Source organism: Blennius ocellaris (assembly GCF_963422515.1).
Source record: "Blennius ocellaris genome assembly, chromosome: 9".
Taxonomy (NCBI): domain Eukaryota; kingdom Metazoa; phylum Chordata; class Actinopteri; order Blenniiformes; family Blenniidae; genus Blennius; species Blennius ocellaris.
In genome coordinates this window covers 24,527,657-24,546,101 of record NC_137658.1, presented here as the reverse complement: position 1 = coordinate 24,546,101, position 18,445 = coordinate 24,527,657, and the positions used below count along the sequence as shown (strand labels likewise).

The following is an 18,445-nucleotide window of genomic DNA, read 5'->3' as shown; positions in this document are numbered from 1 at the left end:
TGCCGAGGTCTCTGAGGACTCTTTTGTGTAGTCGTGAGAGTAAATTGCCATGGAAGCCCTGAGAGTCGCTCTGAATGGGATGGTTCACCCTGACTGGAGAGGCTGATACAGATATTACAGCTGGTGCCCTGAGGGCTCCTCCAACCTGCTGGGACAAAAGTCCAATATTAACCATGAAAGTCAAACTTCGAAGTGCAGACGTCTCCAAATTAGGACTCATTGTGGAGGAGACTCAGCAATACTTGGGTTGATGATGATGATGATGATGAAAGTTATTTAGGGTTGCAAACGAGTGCAGACGCATTCTGACATCTGACAAACGTCCATCTTCAATACTCCTTTATCCATCATGGTGGGGCTGGAACCGAGCCCATCTCAGGGCAAACACAAAGCGACGGTAACACAAAGAGAGTTTCAGGCACAAATCAACCACAAAGCCATGTTTTTGGGACTGTGGGAGGAGTAGAACCGGAGGAGTGCGGGTAAACAGAATAGCCCACAAACTCAAACCCTGGATATCTTTGTTGTGAAGCGAGTGTGCTAACCACCCCAACAGGATGCTTTATAAATGAGTTTCAGGACCGGATTCCAAAAGAACAAGAAATTTAACCCAGCGCTCTCACCTCACAGCAAGAGGACCTCGAGCTTGAGACTGCGTGTCAAGTTTGTATGTCTCCTCCCATCGTCCAAACACATGCAAATAATGTGAACTGGTCAACATATATGTCGACTGCAGCTGTGAGTACAAGACTCTATGATTGTTTATTTGTTTGACCGGTGATGGGCGAGTCACCCTGCATTCATCCATCCACTCTCAAAACCACTTTATCTTGCCGAGGGTAACGGGGAGCGAGAGCCGATCGCTGCTACCTATGTGCGATGGCAGGGTACAACCTGAACACGTCTCCAGTCCATCACAGAGCAAACACACAGAGATAGAAACCACACAAACACTCACATTCACACCTCTGGACAATTTGGGGTCACTATTAGCTTCGCATGAATGTTTCTGGACTGTGGAGGAAACCAGAGTAACCACTGCAACACCATGCTGCCCACCTCCGTTCATAGTTCACTCAAATCACAGCTACAATGCCCAGTTCCACACTACAAATATCAGGGGTTTCACTCAACCAAACTCGCCAGGCTGTATTTCCAAAATCTTATCAATGATGCCGGACATATACAATGATTGGAATGTCACATTGGGTGAAACTCATTGCCTCAGTCTTCTTGATATGTCTTTCTAGTTGCTTCGAAAGTTTTTAAACCCTCTAAGTAGAAAGTTCATTTGCATTCCTACAAAGTCTGCCATGTTCAATACAGTGACATGAAGCAAACATGAGAGTTCAACAGTGACTTTCTGCTTTATAGACCAGAATTAGAGAATTTCAAATGAAGCGGTGCACTATGTTTTTGTAGAAGCCCACCTTTCTCTCCCTCCTCCAGCATTTGTTTATCACTGTTCTGGTGAAGAGAGGAAACAAGATGGACTCCTCTGCAGGATAAACAGACACGCCAACCGTTTACCAAGTTATCACAGTTCAAAGGATATTTTTCCCCTCCACCTGGCCTCAGTGGCCTGAGGAACGGCCACTTCCACTGAGGCTCACACGTGAAATAATTCTTTTGGTCTCGTATTAAAAATGCAGGAAAAATTTCACTCCAAGATGCTTATTTTCATTTCAAATAATCGTTGGTTCTTTTAGATCCGTGAGCTGCTATTGTGGGGTGACGGAGAGTGAAAACTAATGTACGAGGAGTGTCTGTATTTAGATTAGTGACCTGAAGGAACAGTTCTCTCCATTGCAGACTGAGGCTGAGGTTCAGCTGAGCACACGTGTATTACCAGTGCCATCTTGTGTACGGGACGCTGCACTGCTCTAATATCAAAAGAAGTGGTGCAGTTTCACCATGTGTGGATTTTTTTTCTTCTTTCCTTCTCCCTTTAAAATTTGGAACCGTGCTGCACCTGCTGTCGTTAAATAGATTCACTCACAGCTTCTTTGAGAAACCTCAACATTTTAAAGTGCTCTATTTAAATCCAACCTCAGCAGCAGGTTGTCGAGTTAACGGACTGCATGGCGCCGCGGTGGCCATGAGACCAGTCATCAACTCCTTTTTGTCTGTAATGTTGCAGTCAGTCTGGTGACCTGATGGTTAAATAAGCTCTCCCTGTACTGTTCCTGCTACAGGCTGGAGGCACAATAATGTCAGCCGTCATCCTTCAACTGCTCCCACTGTGAGAGGCAGCATGGCACAGCAGTAAACACTTGCGCTGTGTCAGTGGCTGGAGGCGACACAGAAATAGTCCTCCTCTCCCAGGACCCGGCTCTTGCTCCATCTTCAGGGTCTCTGACTCACTAACCGAAGGAATAGCACAGACACGCTGGTTGCGAGTACCCTTTCATTATTTTAGTAATCCATAAGCACCTCCGCTTACCATACGGCGGGAGATCGATGGGCCGCTTGACAAGCAAAGTGTCTGTTTGGACGTAATGGAGGGTTGTTCCTCGCCGAGTTGTGGAGGTTGTGAAATGATTTCACTCTCTTTTCAATTTTCTCATCTGCACCAAGCTGGAAAGGTGTTGGCGAGAGTGAAGGTGTAGCGGTGGCTGATCTTCCGTCCTTGGGTGTGTGTGTGTGTGTGTGTGTGTGTGTGCATCCCCATGGCAAGATTGGATTGTGCTCCACAGCTGTGCATGTGGGTGGAGACAGTGCAAGGCACAGTAGGCAAGCCCTGCTGCCAGACAGCTTCTTCCTCAACACCCCCCCCCCCCCCCAGCCCCCGAAAACACACACACACACGCACACACTGCAAGCTGTGGCGACAGACTGGGCTGTTTTCAGCTCTGGGCATGTCACATGCTAATGTATTCATCCACCCACAGCAACTGGAGGAATGGTGCTCTTAAGTACAGTCCAATCAGTCTCCGGCCTGCTAATGGCTCCCATCCAGCTTCCTACAGGATATTTCTCTCTCTCTCTCTCTCTCTCTCTCTCTCTCTCTCTAAATGTCATGTGATCAAAAGTCCCTCAAAGCCACACAAGACAACTTTGAGTTTTCAAGGCAGAAATAGTTTCATTATCTCGACAGTAGAAATTAATGGACTTGGTAACCCCTCGCCAGCTATTTGTTTCCCAGTTTAATTTGGTTTTCAGTTTAATTTTTCAGAGATGTCTTGTGTGACATTTTATCTGCCGCCTCACACGATTCCCAAAGCCCTCTGCCTGCACAAAACAACAAATAAAATAAAAAGGATGCTCAGCAAAGAAGATTCTGTTTTTTTAATTAGCATATTGACTTTTTCTTAGAAATCTATTCTATATTCAGCATAAAGGAGGCCACTGATAACCCAAGACAAGAGAGGCAAGAAAATACAAGCAGTGGACATACCTCAACATTTCACAGATGACAAGAAATGAAGCAGAGTAAATACCAGAATATATACGTACAGGGCAAAATTAAGCAGCAACCCCTTCCTAAAAATGACAGAATTCAATGCAAATGTGACCCAGTGTCATTAATGATTGTCGAAAATGTGCACAAGCATGTAGAGGTTTACATTCAGAGTGTCTTTGCAGACCTGGAGCCTTGTGGCTGATGTGGGGTTGTAAAATAGCATTTAACTCCTGTCCTTAGGTGCCAGTGCAGATGGAGGTCAGTATGTCTGAATGTCCTCACTCTGCTGCTACAGTCCGGCTGGAAAATACAACCAATTTAGCCGTGATACCACTCAGGATCAATATGGCTTCATCCCCCAGCAGGACCAAGGGGCCAATCGGATGGCTGGCCTGAGAGGTTCTTAACAAAGTGGGACAGCAAATAAAGAAGGCACAGACTCCACTGACCCGGGAGCGGGAGGAAGAGGAGGAGGAGGAGGAGGAAGAGGAGGAGGAGGGGGGAAGGTGAGGCAAGAGAGAAGAAAGAGAGGGAGCAGAGATTTAAAGACAGCAGTACTGCTTGTTTTGCCAAACTGAAGCAACTTGATTTCAAACATACTTGATTGATACATTTGATATTTTATGCAGAACAAAAATAATATTTCTGAAAGCCTCGATAACTTGGCTGCTGAAAAAGGAAAAGGTATGTCCGCTGAGAGGAGGAACCAAAAACAAATGAGCACATTCAGTAAATGTTGAACTAAGACAGACAACAGAGGATATCCACCATAGGAGCATATAGCAGTGGACTGACGACTCGAGTCCAAAACTCAAGACAATACCAAACCTGATCATATGGAATGCTATATACAAATAAAAAAAAAAAAAAAAAAACATTGGTCTTACAAAAAATCTACCAAAGCTTTCTGGCGTCAACGTTCATATTCTTTGAATTTCCCTCAGGTTTGCACACGTAAATAGAAAACATATGTGCCATTTTTTTCTTTACAGAATTTAGGAATTCACAAAATAAATAAATTTGCTGTGGCCATAAATTCATTCTTAATTGTATATTATATGTATTTATATGCTTATATATATATAGATACACATTCTTATATTTTCCATTTTATATAAACAGGCTTTAAACCTCAAATCCTCTTAGGCAGAGGCTGATAAAATCCATTCTATCCTGTGTATTCTTTACTCTCCATGTTGCTTTGCCTCCAGTCGCCAGCTCTATACAAACAGGTTTGATGTTACCCTGTCCTTGGTGGACAGGAAATGCCCATTTCCATAGTAACACAATGTTTTAAGGCCAAGGGAAATGGAGAGAGAATGCATACCTATTTTGTTTATATGAAAATAAATGAGTAATAAGTTCTTGAATGTCTGAAAAGCCATTTAGTCTGTTTTTTCATCTTTTAAGAAGATGTCTCCAAAAAAAAAAAAAAAGCCTTGAACTGTTTCAACTTCCTGTAAGGCACTCCTCGATCAAACTCAGATGTGTTGCTTTCAGCAGGTTGGACATCGCCACATGACATCTGTGCTGCGACTTGCACGTGGTTGAAAGAAAACATCAGCATTCACACCGTGCGCATCCTCCCAGTGTTCATCACTGCACCGTTTGGACTTTGGTCCCTTGGTTTGGTTTGTTATGTTCTCCTCTTTCAACTTATCAGTCCAATGAGATGGAAGAATTGAAAAAAATGACTAACTGGCACATTTGGCAGACGGGGATCCCTGGTTCATCCGATGGCTGCTCTCCTAAACTGGAAGGCATTTGTGTGCGTGTGCGTGTGTGTGTGTGTGTGTGTGTGTGTGTGTGTGTGTGTGTGTGTGTGTGTGTGTGTGTGTGTGTGTGTGTGTGTGTGTGTGCGTGCGTGTGTTTGGGGTTCATGTCTAAAGAAGATCATCCCAAATATGAAAAAAGTGACTTCTTAAAAGAAACTAAACTAAGCTAAACAAAACACTCCCTTGATTTTCTTTTTAAAATTAGGCACATGGTCACAAAATATGTGAGTAAACAATAAATCCTGAGGCTGAACTGATCAACCATTTCGAGCAACACGGTGCCTGATCCCTCACTTCTGATCGTTGGTCAGATCTCTGCGGTCAAAACAAAACATCAGGTGCGTTGACAAAAGAAATGCAGGTGTTTTTTGGGGGTTTTTTTGGTTCAGCTTGTATGGAAGAGTCCGGCCGCGCTAAGCCTCGTCAGGCTCCGTCTTTATCTGGATAAAGTTTGCAGGCAGTTGGACAGACAGCGGTAGCTCCTGCAGGCCTTTGATCCCCTGCTCCGGCTGCAGCGACATCTCCCCGCGCACCTCCAGCTCCTCCACGGGGGTCAGGCCCTCGCTCGGGCTGCCGCCCTGAGAGGAATGTCCATTAATTACAGTTTCACTCGCGGCCTGCTGGCCTTGGTTTTGACTGGTACCTATGATCACAGTCCTGTACTGGAGCTCCGCCTCTCCTGCCTCCATCTCTTCTTTCTCAAATGTATGAGCGGCCAGGGACGGATCACCGTTGACCATCGACTGGAAGTAGCTGGCGTCCAGCATCTCTTCTTTGACCTGCAGCCCAGAGAGGTCGCTAGATTTCAGCACGGTGGCAATTACAGTGCCGGGTTGCTGCGCCACCATGGTCTGCCCACAGGTGGTGTTGATGGTGACGAGGCGGGGGAGACCATTGAGGGTGGAAGCGGTGGAACTAATGACTCCTGGGGGGGATGTACAGGAGGAGGACACGGAGGAGGTGGGAGAAATGGGACAGGAAGCCAGACTGGTGACAAGGAGCTGCTGTGGGAGGCTATCCTGCAGGCTGCTGGCTCCACCTGCTAGAGAGGCCGTCTGCATGGCGAGCACACCTTTGCCACCTGCTGTTGTGGAGGGGATGGTGTGGAGGATAACCCGGGGGGGGGAGCAGTGGTTGGAGTCCCCGTTGGCGAGAACAGGGTTGAGGGGAACAGACTGCAGAGAGCTGGGAGACGTCAGGACCATAGAAACAGACGCAGGAGAGCTGATGGTCCTGGAAAGAAAAAAGAAAGTAAATAGATGCGCTAAGCACTACAATATTCACTTTATCTTCTTACTGCCCTGCGTTGAAAGTTACCCCACACACTGCTATGATGCCAAACCGCAGCGATAATGCTCTTAATAATATAACAAACAGAGCTGACAGGTGTAAAGTAGAAATGATTATTCCCCTTGATTCTTAACTGCAGACAATGCTTAACAACGCAGAAAATGTCAGATGAGTGATAATGCAGACTGTGGGCGATACAATAGCACGATAAAATGAAAAGTGAACCAGTAGAAAAAACAAAAGCCGCACTCTGTAAAAAAAACAAAAGGTAGTGAAAGGATTTTCTGATGTCCACAGAACATAATTAACATTATTAACTTTACAAAGGCAGCATTCACTGCAAAGCTATTGCTTTTTCAGTTGCTTTATTCTCTCACTGCATCAAAGTAGAATAAAATGCTTCATATCAAACTTTGAAGAAGCCACTTGCTTGATAATCATACCTGAAAATACTTTTGTATCCAAACATAATAATAGTTTAAACTGAAGCCGACTCTTTTGGGTGCTGGATTTCAGGCTCAATGCAGATGATGGCATTTCACATTTCTGATTTCTTTCCAATTGCTTCAGTGCGGATCAGTCATAGGTTGTGGTGGTGTAGTGTTTAGCACTCATAACAAGAATGCTCCCAGTCCCAAGTCTGGCTCAAGCTCTCCATGTGTATGGCTTTTTCTTTGGTTTCCTCCCACAGTCCAAAAACATGAATTTGAGTTTAACCAGTGACTCTACTGTTGACAGTAGGTGCAAGTGTGTGGTGGTCTGATATTTTTAGAGGCATCAATACTGTCATTTTTGCATTTCTGGAGGTATAAGTTGGCTCACAAGTAAACTGCCTCCAGGCAAACTAACCTGCCCAACTCCATCTCACATTCCCTGGTATCTCTATTCAACACAGGAATCTGATTGTAAAATAACAGTGGATATATGTGAGTCTAGTAGTCACCAAGCAACCAGCTAATCAGCTCCTGACTGTGGTAACACATTCAAAGCTAGTCCATCTTCACACTAAGCCAAAGAAAATGACTGCTCATATCATATATATTAAGTGGGACATGTTGTAAGTGAAACGTAAACGTGTCTGTTGGATGAGACACATATCAGAGACAGTTTCTGAGTCATATCCACCATAGCCTTGACCTTTCTGTGCAGCAATTTTGTGTTACTCATCTGCCATTATATGTGTGGCTAGCTATATCTGGAAAGAGCTCAAGCCACCCCAAATCAATTCCTCTGTCTCGAGCCAGTCTGTGATATTGTGAAACAGAAAGTTATATTTTGTGGCAGCTGCATGCCGAGAAGAAAATAAAGCCATTCCTTATTTAGATGATGGTGTTTATCAAGCTGCGAAGAAAACAAAAGAGTGTGCGCTAGTGTCCAACCTCATAGTTTGTGCCGTATCGAGACTGGACCCATGATGCCCTTCCAACATAGAATGCAGGAGCTGCTCCGCTTGTCCACCATTGGCTTCGTAGTACAGGTATTCATCGACGGGCTCTTTCTTCATGTGCGTCGCCGAGAGCTGGTGCTGACCATGAGGTCTTCCGTGCCCTTTGTTTCCTCCGCGGACCACCGACCGCCCGTGAGAAGATCTTTGGTTTCCGTAGCCAGCGCTGGCATCCGAGCCGGCGTCTTCATCCTCAATCACCACCAGATCGGCCGGCATCTCTTTAAACTGATAGACGAGTCGCTGCCCCTCCACTTTGGCCAGGATGCCTCTCTGATAGTAATACCTGGGAGAAGAAGAGAGAAGCCGTTCAACACATTATAGGCATGAGCACCATTCAAATTTTACCAGCCTCATAAAATGTTAAAGTCACACTCCAGTAAGGGATTGCGAACGTATCTATGAGGTCGTGTTTTCAGGGATCAGGGTTACATTGAAGCTAATGCGGCCGACAACGGCACTAAGCTCGTCGGTGCATTACTCTCACCTGAGAGCTCTTCCCATCGTCTCATAGTTCATGTCAGGTTTGTTTTTGTGTTTGCCCCACAGCTTTGAAACCGCCTTGGAGTCGACCAGTTTAAAGATGCCTTTCTCCCGCTGTGTCCACTTGATGTATTTGGGACAGGTGTTTTTATCCTGCAGCAAAGCCAGGAGGAACTCCCACAGGTAGATGGTGTTGCCTGCAAATTGTGAGGAAATAATTTATGTCATGTTTTCAAATTTCGAGCACATCAGACATTCATGGCGAGGCCTTCGAGCTGTGCTGTAGACATCTATAATTCATTTAGCAATTCAGTTTATATATAGAAGCCACAGGTTTTACAGGAAAAACTGCTCTTTTTCTTGCGTCCATTGTCGTGTTGGCTGTGTGTGTGTGTGCACGAGCGCCTTGAAAGAAAATTAATTATACCAAGCCTCGGAGTAGATTACTCTAATTTGTGAGATGCTTTGGCCAGAAGTGGTTAAAAACAGCAACGCTCCCAGTAGTTGCTACGATTCCAGACACCATGACAGGGTGATGTATATGTGTGCGGCTGGACCCGCAGTCCCCAGCCCCCTCCACTCCGTGTCACACTGGATGGTGCAATGAGGCTCCACATTAAGCGGCACAAGTCTGCTGCTATCGGTGGAGCATCAATGTGCCCTCCAGCCTGCAATCACTTCTGTTTCCCTGTGAAACACAGCACTCCGAGATCTCCTCATCCATTAACTCGTCCAGATTTAACCTTCCTGGACTGCTGGGGCTGAAGACTACTGTTTGCACACTCCACATGAGGAAACAGAGCGTACACAAGAGGAGGAGAGACCTTGATTTTTATTGGCTCATTACAGTGGAGAGGACTAGTTAGTCAGGCTTACCTTTGCCCTCTTTGCTCTTCTTCCTGAGTGGCAGGTTAGGGGTGGTGATAGGAGAGCAGGAGCGCACCGCCCGCGGCTTTCGTACTGTGATTCAAATTGAGGGGTAGTGTGTTATGAGATGTAAGGCCACAATGAAATCACCAAATTACCCACCACACTGAATTTCTCAAGCATGATTGTTCGTCTCGCAAGCAAGCAGAAAGAGAAAGGGAGAGCTACCTTTGGTCTTTTTCTGAGGTTTTAAGGGACACTTTTGGGGAATCTCATCCATAGATGAAGTGTCCTCGTCTAACGAAACGTCAAGCGCAACATTGTCCATCTGGTCTGGCCTCAGTGGGGCGTACGTCAGGTCTGACTCTAGCAGAGCGCCGTAGGTGTGAACTATACATAAACCAGAGATACAGAAATGTCACATGAGGCTACAGGAAACATGAGCCAGACACAAGATGCAGTGGATGAAATTTTGAAGAGAAAACTCATGATCTGAACAAAAGAAAAGGAAGCAATGTGGTCCAGTTAAAATGATATTTACAAGACTGTAACAAAAATGAACTAACATAGTACATTTGAGTATCACTGAACAAATTACGACAGCAACACAAATGTTTTTTTTTTTTCTGAAATAAACATTAAGCACAAATGAAAACAAAACATGCTACGGGCATAACGTAAAAACTTACTCATTCGCTTTTCGTCCAAAATGTTGTTTGGAGACTCCATGTTTAGGAGTGCTGCTGCAGCCTCGCTTGTCTCCATGCTGTCCTCGGTGCCTGAGACCGCTGTTTCTGTCCATCACATCACAGCCTCATCAATATGAAATCTTTTCAGGTAAATATGTTGCACACTGTTTCTTAATATCCAGACAGCTGATTGTCTGTTGGCATTGACTGACTTTGGGAAGGGCAATGTGATCAATTACACTTGTGGAAGTTCTCACAAACATTTCAATGTATATATTTTTTTCATTTTGAGTAATTCTTCTTGCAGAAAAATAGCAAAACTTCAATAAATTATTACTGAATGAACTAAATATTCTTTAGGCGACATTGATGAATTGATTAATTGTATGCATTCACGAGTGATAATTACTATCCATCTCTGTCAGGAACTGTAAGTGAAATCAAACAAATAACACATTTTGGGGTTCTTTTTGTCTCTCTCTGTGTGCGATTGAAAGCTTCTTGCATTATCTAAATGAGTACGAACACTAAAGTAAAGTTTGTACCTGAGAGATCGACGCCGCCCACCAGGATGGACTGTTCCTCCACCACGTGGAGGGTGGTGTCCACCATGATGCCGTTGGTCACCTCATCAGACTCGAGGCCCGAGTAAACCTGCAACAGGTCGGCTGCAGGCACCTGCTCCACAATCACTGCTGGGAACACTGACGGGTCATCCAGCTGAACAGAGAGAGGACATGCACGCACACACACAGGGTAAGGTATTAGTGTAGTACAGGTTGTACTATAAGACACAATGCGAGGCGGTAGCGGAGTGATGGTCTTAATGCATGTGTTAGTGCAGTAAAAACACCATTCAGTGCTCCTCTTCACATCATAAATACAGAATAAATTCACCATATGATACCAGATTAATGCTGTAACGCAATTTGGCCAGTAATTTGTATTGCCTTGTGAAATATAATAAATTCCTACTCAATTTTGGCTAATGTGGAGGCACATAGCATGGAGAGCAGCTCATTTCTGTGGTGTTGAAGCAGTCCACAGGGACCCACTGAAGAAGAGAGGAACCAGCTGTTTGATCTGGCCTACTTCTCCTGAGAAGTTAATCTTGTGCTCAGAAAATTATATAAAACCAAATGAATGTTAATGGATTAGTTATGAATTGCAGGCAAGCCGCCCCTTCATCATGTCCTGAGCGTGCTTTGGGAATTCTAACCTGGCTTTTTCATTTCAGGCATGGCACAGCCGGATGAGTGAAGGAGCGAGGGGAAGGAGGGAATAACCAGAGCACGGAAGAAACCGCTGCACAACAACTGAGAGGTCCAACATACTTGAGAGCTCCTCAAACACCGGCCGTGTCAAGAGTCTTCAGCAGGGGCCTGGTTCATGTCATGGAGGGACATGGGAACTGATTCAGTCCTCAGAATTACTCAGTCATATGGTACTCTATACAACTGGCAGCATGGAAAGCAAACCCCATGTGACCAAAACACGTCTGGACTCAAAGATACAACAATTCTTTTTTCTACGCCATAATTTTTTTCCTGCTATGTTAAAGGTCACATTAGGTATCTGAATTTTCACCAAGGAGAAAGTCAAGCTGGACGCCAGCAGATGGCAGCAAACTACACATCAAAAAGAGATGATCTTAGGACTATCAAACATTCTACTACGACTGACTGAATTTTGAGGAATGGCGACTGAAACGGTGTGTGCAAACTACTCGTTCATGAAAGGAAGCTTTCACAGACTCATCCACACAACATGAAGCTGCGTTAAACTCCCGCTGGAAATCTGTTCTCATTTTAAAATGCCAACACAATTATGTGTTCAAGACCAAGCTGAACATCTGCGTGACCAGACAAGAAGCATGTAAACACAATGCTGCTCAGCTGACCAGAAGAATCGCGCCACTCCCACATTCAAAAGCCCAGAAAGAAAAAGAAAATTCCCTGTCACATCGGAGGGAACATATTGTTTTTTTCTCCTTTTTAATCAATCCAGGGAAACCTCCTTCTTCTATTGATGACCTGATTAAATGGGAACACCACAGACAGAAAGGTGTGGCATCAGGAACAAGAATAAAGGCTTATCTGTCTCTTTACACAAGTGTCCATTGTTGGTTTGGTCCTCTGAGGAATACCAGGTGCCCAGCCTTGAGCTCGGGGGTTATTGGAAGAGGGGACATTTGAGTGCATGGCCGCGAACCCATTTTTCGCTACACTTTAACCAAGAAACTAACAGACCGGCTCATTATTTGGACACAGTGGTGGATTGTGTTTGTGAGCCGCGCCGGCCGCAATTACACACCAATTGTTTCGCCAGAAGCTCCATACATTATTTGGCACTTTGCGCTGCGTAGATGCTTAGAAATCTGGACGGCTCCACATGGCGTCGATAATAACTCTGAAGATCAAAAACACAGCGTTTTTGTCATCTCGGCAGCAAGCACGTTGGCCTCCGGAGCACAACAGAACCCTGAGTTTTACTTTGACTACAGACGCTATCAGTGTCTGTCTGACATACGCTGAATGTTTCCCATTAATCAGAGGCTTCGGTAGACATATTATCAGATAGGCAGACAGTGAGGCGACCACGTTTCCTTAGCTGGACCTGATATTTGCTGTCCTTGAGTGACAGTTTTGTGTGTGTGTGTGTGTGTGTGTGTGTGTGTGTGTCAGTAAACAAAGGAATTTTGACTATTGGTCTGCTGCTGAGCTCCTGAGAGAGCAGCGCTTCCCACCCGCTCCTGTCACAAGCAGAAAGCCTCAATCCCACACACTGTGCTGACAGAGCACCAGACGAGTCTGCCGTCTCCGCCATTGTTTTGATGGTAAATGGATTCTGTTTTCACAGGGAACACTTCACGCCCATCTTGTATTGTCATGCAAGTCAAGTGATAATTTGACAAGCATGTTGCAATGACTATGCAAAAGACAAACGGTTGTTTTGAGAGCATAAAATTGTAACAAGGTACCCAACATGTAAGGAATTACGGAACAGCCGTGTTTTAACTGCTTCTTCCTCTTTTTGCTGACTTTGGAGAGTGTTTCTCGGAGGGAAATAGGGGCGATATATACCAGGCCTATTTGCATTTATAAGTTCCTCATTCTGCCTTTGAAAGCAACAGCATCTGTGCGGGCTCTTCCCCCACACCCCACGCTGTTCTGCTTTACCTGCCCGGCCACAATGGAGTTCAACTGTCTGTGCACTTGAAGATCCTCATCCTGATGTTTGAGAAACTAACACTATCTCATCTCTGTTTCTGTACATTTTAAACTTTCACAGTTCAGATAATTACTTTTTTTATAATTTGATTTATAGACAACGTATTGACTTTAAAACCCACATGGCAATGTTACTCATTACAGAATCAATTCAAAGAATGACCCAGGTCCAAGTTTCATTGGGGCATATATGGATCTTTGAAATCATATTTCCACTGCAGTGCAGATAGTGTGTTAGGGTAATTTCCATGTCTTGGTAAATAGGGGCAAACCGCTTGCATAACAGGCAGAGTGGGTGCAGCGAGGAACAAAACTGTAGCTCTGGAACAATGCAAGACCTTTCAGTGAAATGATCCCATCCCTTCCAAACAGCTTCATAACTGGTCCATCAGGTTAGGCTTGAACCGGTGCTATTCAGGGATCCAGTGACAACTTGTCACTTCAGATACACACATACAGGTACTAGTACACATAAATACACACACACACACACACACGGGTACATCCACACTTACAATCAAGCCTGCTCCACAGGATTCAGACGTGGGCGGGGGGATGAGATAACTGCACACCTGACCGCGTAATGAAAAGACACATAGGCACAGGTTCACATCATATGCACACACAGTCACCTTTGTGCCACAAACACATTCATGTCCATGCTCCACCCTTTCCCGCCCACACAGTCTAACCTCGCTGTATATTTTTCAATCTTTCCATTCCTGTCCTCCCAGCAACCCACACTTCTCTTCCCAAACCTCCCGTCTGCTCCGTCCTCCTGCGGCCCTTTCTCCCTGACCAGCATGTTGTCACAGTTAAAGATCACAGGCTAAATCCTCCCCAAGTGACCACAGTGTTTATGCAAGCAGTGTTTGTTCTAAAAAGTAGTACTCTCAACAAGATTGAATGAAGTGCAAAAAAAAAAGGGGGGGGGGGGGGGGGGGGCACGCTGGTTCTTTTCATCAAACAATAAAAATGTACACTAAGCATCAAGCACATGTTTGATTTGCTCAGTGTGATCATTACCTGATTGATTTCATCCATCCCGTTGCTGGCAAACTCAAACACCAGTTCACTCGACTGTACTGCAGTCGTCATGGCAGTGGAGCTCAGAGGGCAGAGGGCAGCCTGAAATATCTCCAGCTACGGCGAGTCAGGCGTCTTCTCAGCACAGACGGTCACAAAATGGCCTCCGGGTTGTACCGTTTTCTGATCCGAGCTTTAGAGGAGTGCTGTGGCCCAGGTGGGAGCAGCCCCGTCCCTCTCTGACACAGAGGCTGGGCCCCGCTGCGCCTGGAGCATCTACACCTGCCAGAGAGATGCAGAGAGAGAGAGAGAGAGAGAGAGAGAGAGAGAGGGAGAGAAAGAGAGGGGCGCAGGTCAGCCGATCTATTAGATCACTTTAATTTCAGTGGGAAACAAGAGGCAGGTAAAAGCAGTCGTGTTACTGGAAGGTTTATGAGGTCCAACTAGGTTGTGTAAAAACGAGTTGGACATAAAATGTCAAGGGGGGACAAAGTTCTGGATTATGTCTCATTGAGACGGAGAAAGCAAAAATCATCAGTTACAAGATAAAACTGTACAACTCCTGCTGGCTGACCGAAACACACGCAATCTATAATAAGTATAATTACAATAGCCAAAAAGCTGCATGCACACAGTGTCAACTTCTTTAAGATTCCTTCCATATTGGGGTCAATGAAGTCAGTTTAAAAGTATCAAAACTCAGCATGCCACATAGAATTTGTAAGTTTTTCCATGCAGCATCTTGTTCTCAGTGTTATTGTCGAAGAATCCACCCAGATTTATGGAGAAGACTCAATTTTAAATGCCAGATGAGATTGGTATATATGGTGCTTCAAATTATGGTTGAAACTTTTCATTTGAAGTGAAGGATCTTGTCTTTTTTTTCCCAAACAGGAAGTTGCAAAATGATAGTAATAAATAAACAACATATCTCCAGTAGCCATGAATGTTGCTGTCAGTGGCTCTCCTCCCAAGTCTTTGAGAGTAGTTTTAATGCAAAGCTGGTCTGCACTGCTGGACATCAGGACACTATTGGGATTCAGTTTTGCTATCATTTGAAGATCACGTGTGCCAAATAGTTTGAGGTGACCGAAATGGAACAACGAGGAACAGCAGTCACTTAGGCCTCTAGATATGGCACATTTAAAAAAAGACTAATTTCTTCATTCTCAGGCTTTAAATAGTCAATTATACATGATTTATCAATAACTTTCCATCAAATTAGAGCACAAAAATAGAACCATGAGGAATTAAGCTTTTATGCTCAAAGAAAAGTATTTAACTATTATAATCACTATCAATTCATTTACGACATTTGTCTTCAATCAATCAATTAACAGTTGCAAAACCCAGAAAGTGGTGTTCAGAGGAGAGGAGGGAAGCTCACAGTCCGTTACGATTAGAGCAGAGACGCCGCTCATCTCATCTCCATCCCTGCTCCAGAGTGTGTGACTCTCCTCAGCACACCACCCTGGGTCGTCAGGCTCAGGGGGATGATACTGGGATCACATGAGCAGCTGCAGGGGCGGAGATGGTCTGAGTGCACGCACACACACACACACACACACACACGATCAGTGGTGTGATGATGCTGTGGAAGCCCCTCTGTGCTGACCCTCAGGGAGTCGCCGTGATCACAGGCGATGGGGGAGGGAGGCTGGAGGTCATGTACTTGTTAGTGTGTGTTGAGATGTGTCCCAACAACCCGACACCCAGAGGCAGGTTTCAGGGATGAGGGACGGGAGGGGCTCATGTTGGGTTGAGGAATAACTCAATAAGGAGACCCAGAGGCCACACACCCCCACCCTTTACTTTCCCAGAGACCAAAGAGCTGGCAGGAGGAGGGAGGTCTGATGGCAATGTTTGGCAACACCCCCCCTAAATCCAACACTCACTATATCTGTTTTCCCACTGCTGCAGGGTGGAGCTTATTTGCTTTGAAATGCCTCTGTGACTGACGAAGTTGCATACCAGGAACAATTGTGTTTACGAGGAGGTGAAGCAGAAGAGGAGAAGATAGATAAAGACATACTCGGGCAGCCTGCGTGGCAAAACAGACAAACTGCTTTTGCAATTGTGTTTGTCGTCTTGTTAATCATTCAGACAGAAGAGTGAGCCTACATGTGGCCACTGCCTGGAAAGCATCACATTGGGAGACAGTAGAGAGACAAGAGAAACTAAAGCTGGAGGCTAGTGTTTCAGTTCAATCGAACCCCCCTTTGCCGTCTCTGCCAGGCAGCGTCCATTGCCAGCTTCTGCCAGAGCTGGACGCTGCTGCCATCTGTCTGGAGCTCAACGTCCTGGTACTTTTGGCTCGTCAGTGTTGGGCGCTGTGCATTAGCAGAACATCAAATACAGAAATGATGGTACTGTTTCAAATGATCAAACGTGGCTAAATTGTGTCAAATATAAAAGACAAAAACCAACATATATGAGTGGGCTTGGAATTGACCGAGTCTATTAACATGCATTTTAAAATTGAGCGAATACATTCAGAGTCATCTGCTTCCTTTGAAGCGGGATGAATCGGCACATGGTGCTTCATCTGAGATCTCAGGAATCACGGTTTACCCGTCAACCCGAGCATCTTGGGTAAAATCCTTAGACGCTCATGGGAAAACAACATAAGCATTTCAGTTTCCAGATATGTTGATTAAAAAAAAACAAAAAAAACTGAGTTGTTCAGCAGCTGGCCATGAGATGGTAATCCAATGCCATGAAACACAGCAAATGTTTTAGAGTGACAAGTTTGAACTTTGTATCTCAAATGTACACCATTTGTCTGCGTTTGTGTGCGATCTGCATTTAGCAACGCAACGTTAGCAGAGCATGTCGGTGAGTCCATGTGTGTATTTTCTCCATCCCTCCTGTCAGTGCTTCATTGATCCGGGTGGCCCAGTTGGCACAGTGCTCACAGCGGACAGGGATACAAGAGAAGCAGCCATTAGTCAGACGCAGCCTGCACATTATCGCAGAAGCACATGACAACAGCTGCCTTGTCCCGGCACAGGGGCAGGGTTGTAGCTGCACCGGCGACGTCATGACAAGGAGAAGAGGAGGAGGAGGGGAAGGGAGAAGGGAGGGATTTTACTGGGATGTTAGTCAATACATAATAGTCCACAGAGCAAATAGACTGCCTGTGACTCGCACTGGGTGGGGCCTTCTTTTCACAGACTGGGGTATTTTAGTTTGGTTACCAGGTGGGGCGCTCTGGTCAGTCCCACAGAACCAAATGTTTGTTGCAATGTTCTGAATGAACAAACATGCTGTTATTCACCTATTCTCACTGTCCCCTAATTCCAACATCTCTAGGTGCTTTCTATTGGTGCACAGTTACATATTTATATACTGCTGACAGAAAACAATTCATTTGACACTTTACTCTAGTCTCTGAATAACATTTAGAGAAATAACTTCATATATGTTGATCCAGCTTCAATTTTGCTGCTTGATACAAGTCAAGGCATTATATTGAAATATATATTATAACATTTAACATGTTTTGCATCTTTTCTGCAGGAAATTATTTCCGATGTTGTCGTTCCCTAATTGTATAGTTGATGTAAATTCATATGATCAAATAATCCAATGGGGGGAAGCAGACTATAGATTATCATGGACTCTTGATAGTACAGTTCCCTGAGGGAGTGTGTCATGTGACCACGGTGATGGGATTGCGTCTATCAATCATCACTCCTCCAACGATTACGACGGCTTGTTCCTGAAGAGGAGTACGGGGCTCACGCTGGCCTACTCCACCCCGACAGCATGGTGACTGCCAGTCGCAATAACAACCAATTAGAGTCAGGATTCATGAACAAATGGAGTATTCCCAGAAGGCCCCACTTCCCCCGCTTTAGTCTCTTCAGCTGAGCTCATTGTTGACCATGAAAGGAGCTAATTTAAGCCAATTGGATGACTATGCAATGACTCACCCTACATGTGGTGAGTGCAAACAGTGTGAGATGCTTGAAAAAGAGTAGGCAAACTTTTCTTATCAGCCATTTTCAGCTCAGGTTACAAATGTGCCCGAGTCTTCAGGTGACACGACGGTTCAGCAGTCGACTGGTGTGGTTAGACAAACACTCGCAGGATTCAAAGACGGGAGAGCCAGTGAGTGTGTGACTGTTATTTCTGGTGTCTGAAAACTTTTTTCACACACAGGTGTAGCTGGTGGCAAATTGAAGGGTACAAATTGTCACAGAAATATAGGACGAAAGACCTGCAACTGACAGAAG

At 45.0% G+C, this 18,445-nt stretch overlaps 1 protein-coding gene across 5 annotated transcripts in view; it reads right to left on the bottom strand.

The window, feature by feature from the left end:
* Positions 1-3,286: 3,286 nt before the first annotated feature.
* elf1 (E74-like ETS transcription factor 1) overlaps positions 3,287-18,445 on the bottom strand; it is a 40,969-nt gene continuing 25,810 nt past the window's right edge. For 2 of the 5 annotated variants that reach the window (XM_080502155.1, XM_080502156.1), the window contains exons 2-10: positions 14,208-14,489; positions 13,697-13,753; positions 10,497-10,671; positions 9,952-10,056; positions 9,491-9,652; positions 9,272-9,355; positions 8,400-8,592; positions 7,848-8,198; positions 3,287-6,411 (exon numbers count right to left, since the gene is read on the bottom strand). In XM_080502155.1, the coding sequence (XP_080358281.1) occupies positions 5,592-6,411; positions 7,848-8,198; positions 8,400-8,592; positions 9,272-9,355; positions 9,491-9,652; positions 9,952-10,056; positions 10,497-10,671; positions 13,697-13,753; positions 14,208-14,279 (2,019 nt within the window). In that variant the 5' untranslated portion in view covers positions 14,280-14,489 and the 3' untranslated portion in view covers positions 3,287-5,591. The remainder of the gene's footprint in view (positions 6,412-7,847; positions 8,199-8,399; positions 8,593-9,271; positions 9,356-9,490; positions 9,653-9,951; positions 10,057-10,496; positions 10,672-13,696; positions 13,754-14,207; positions 14,490-18,445) is intronic. The other 3 variants (XM_080502157.1, XM_080502158.1, XM_080502159.1) reach the window with 3 other exon arrangements.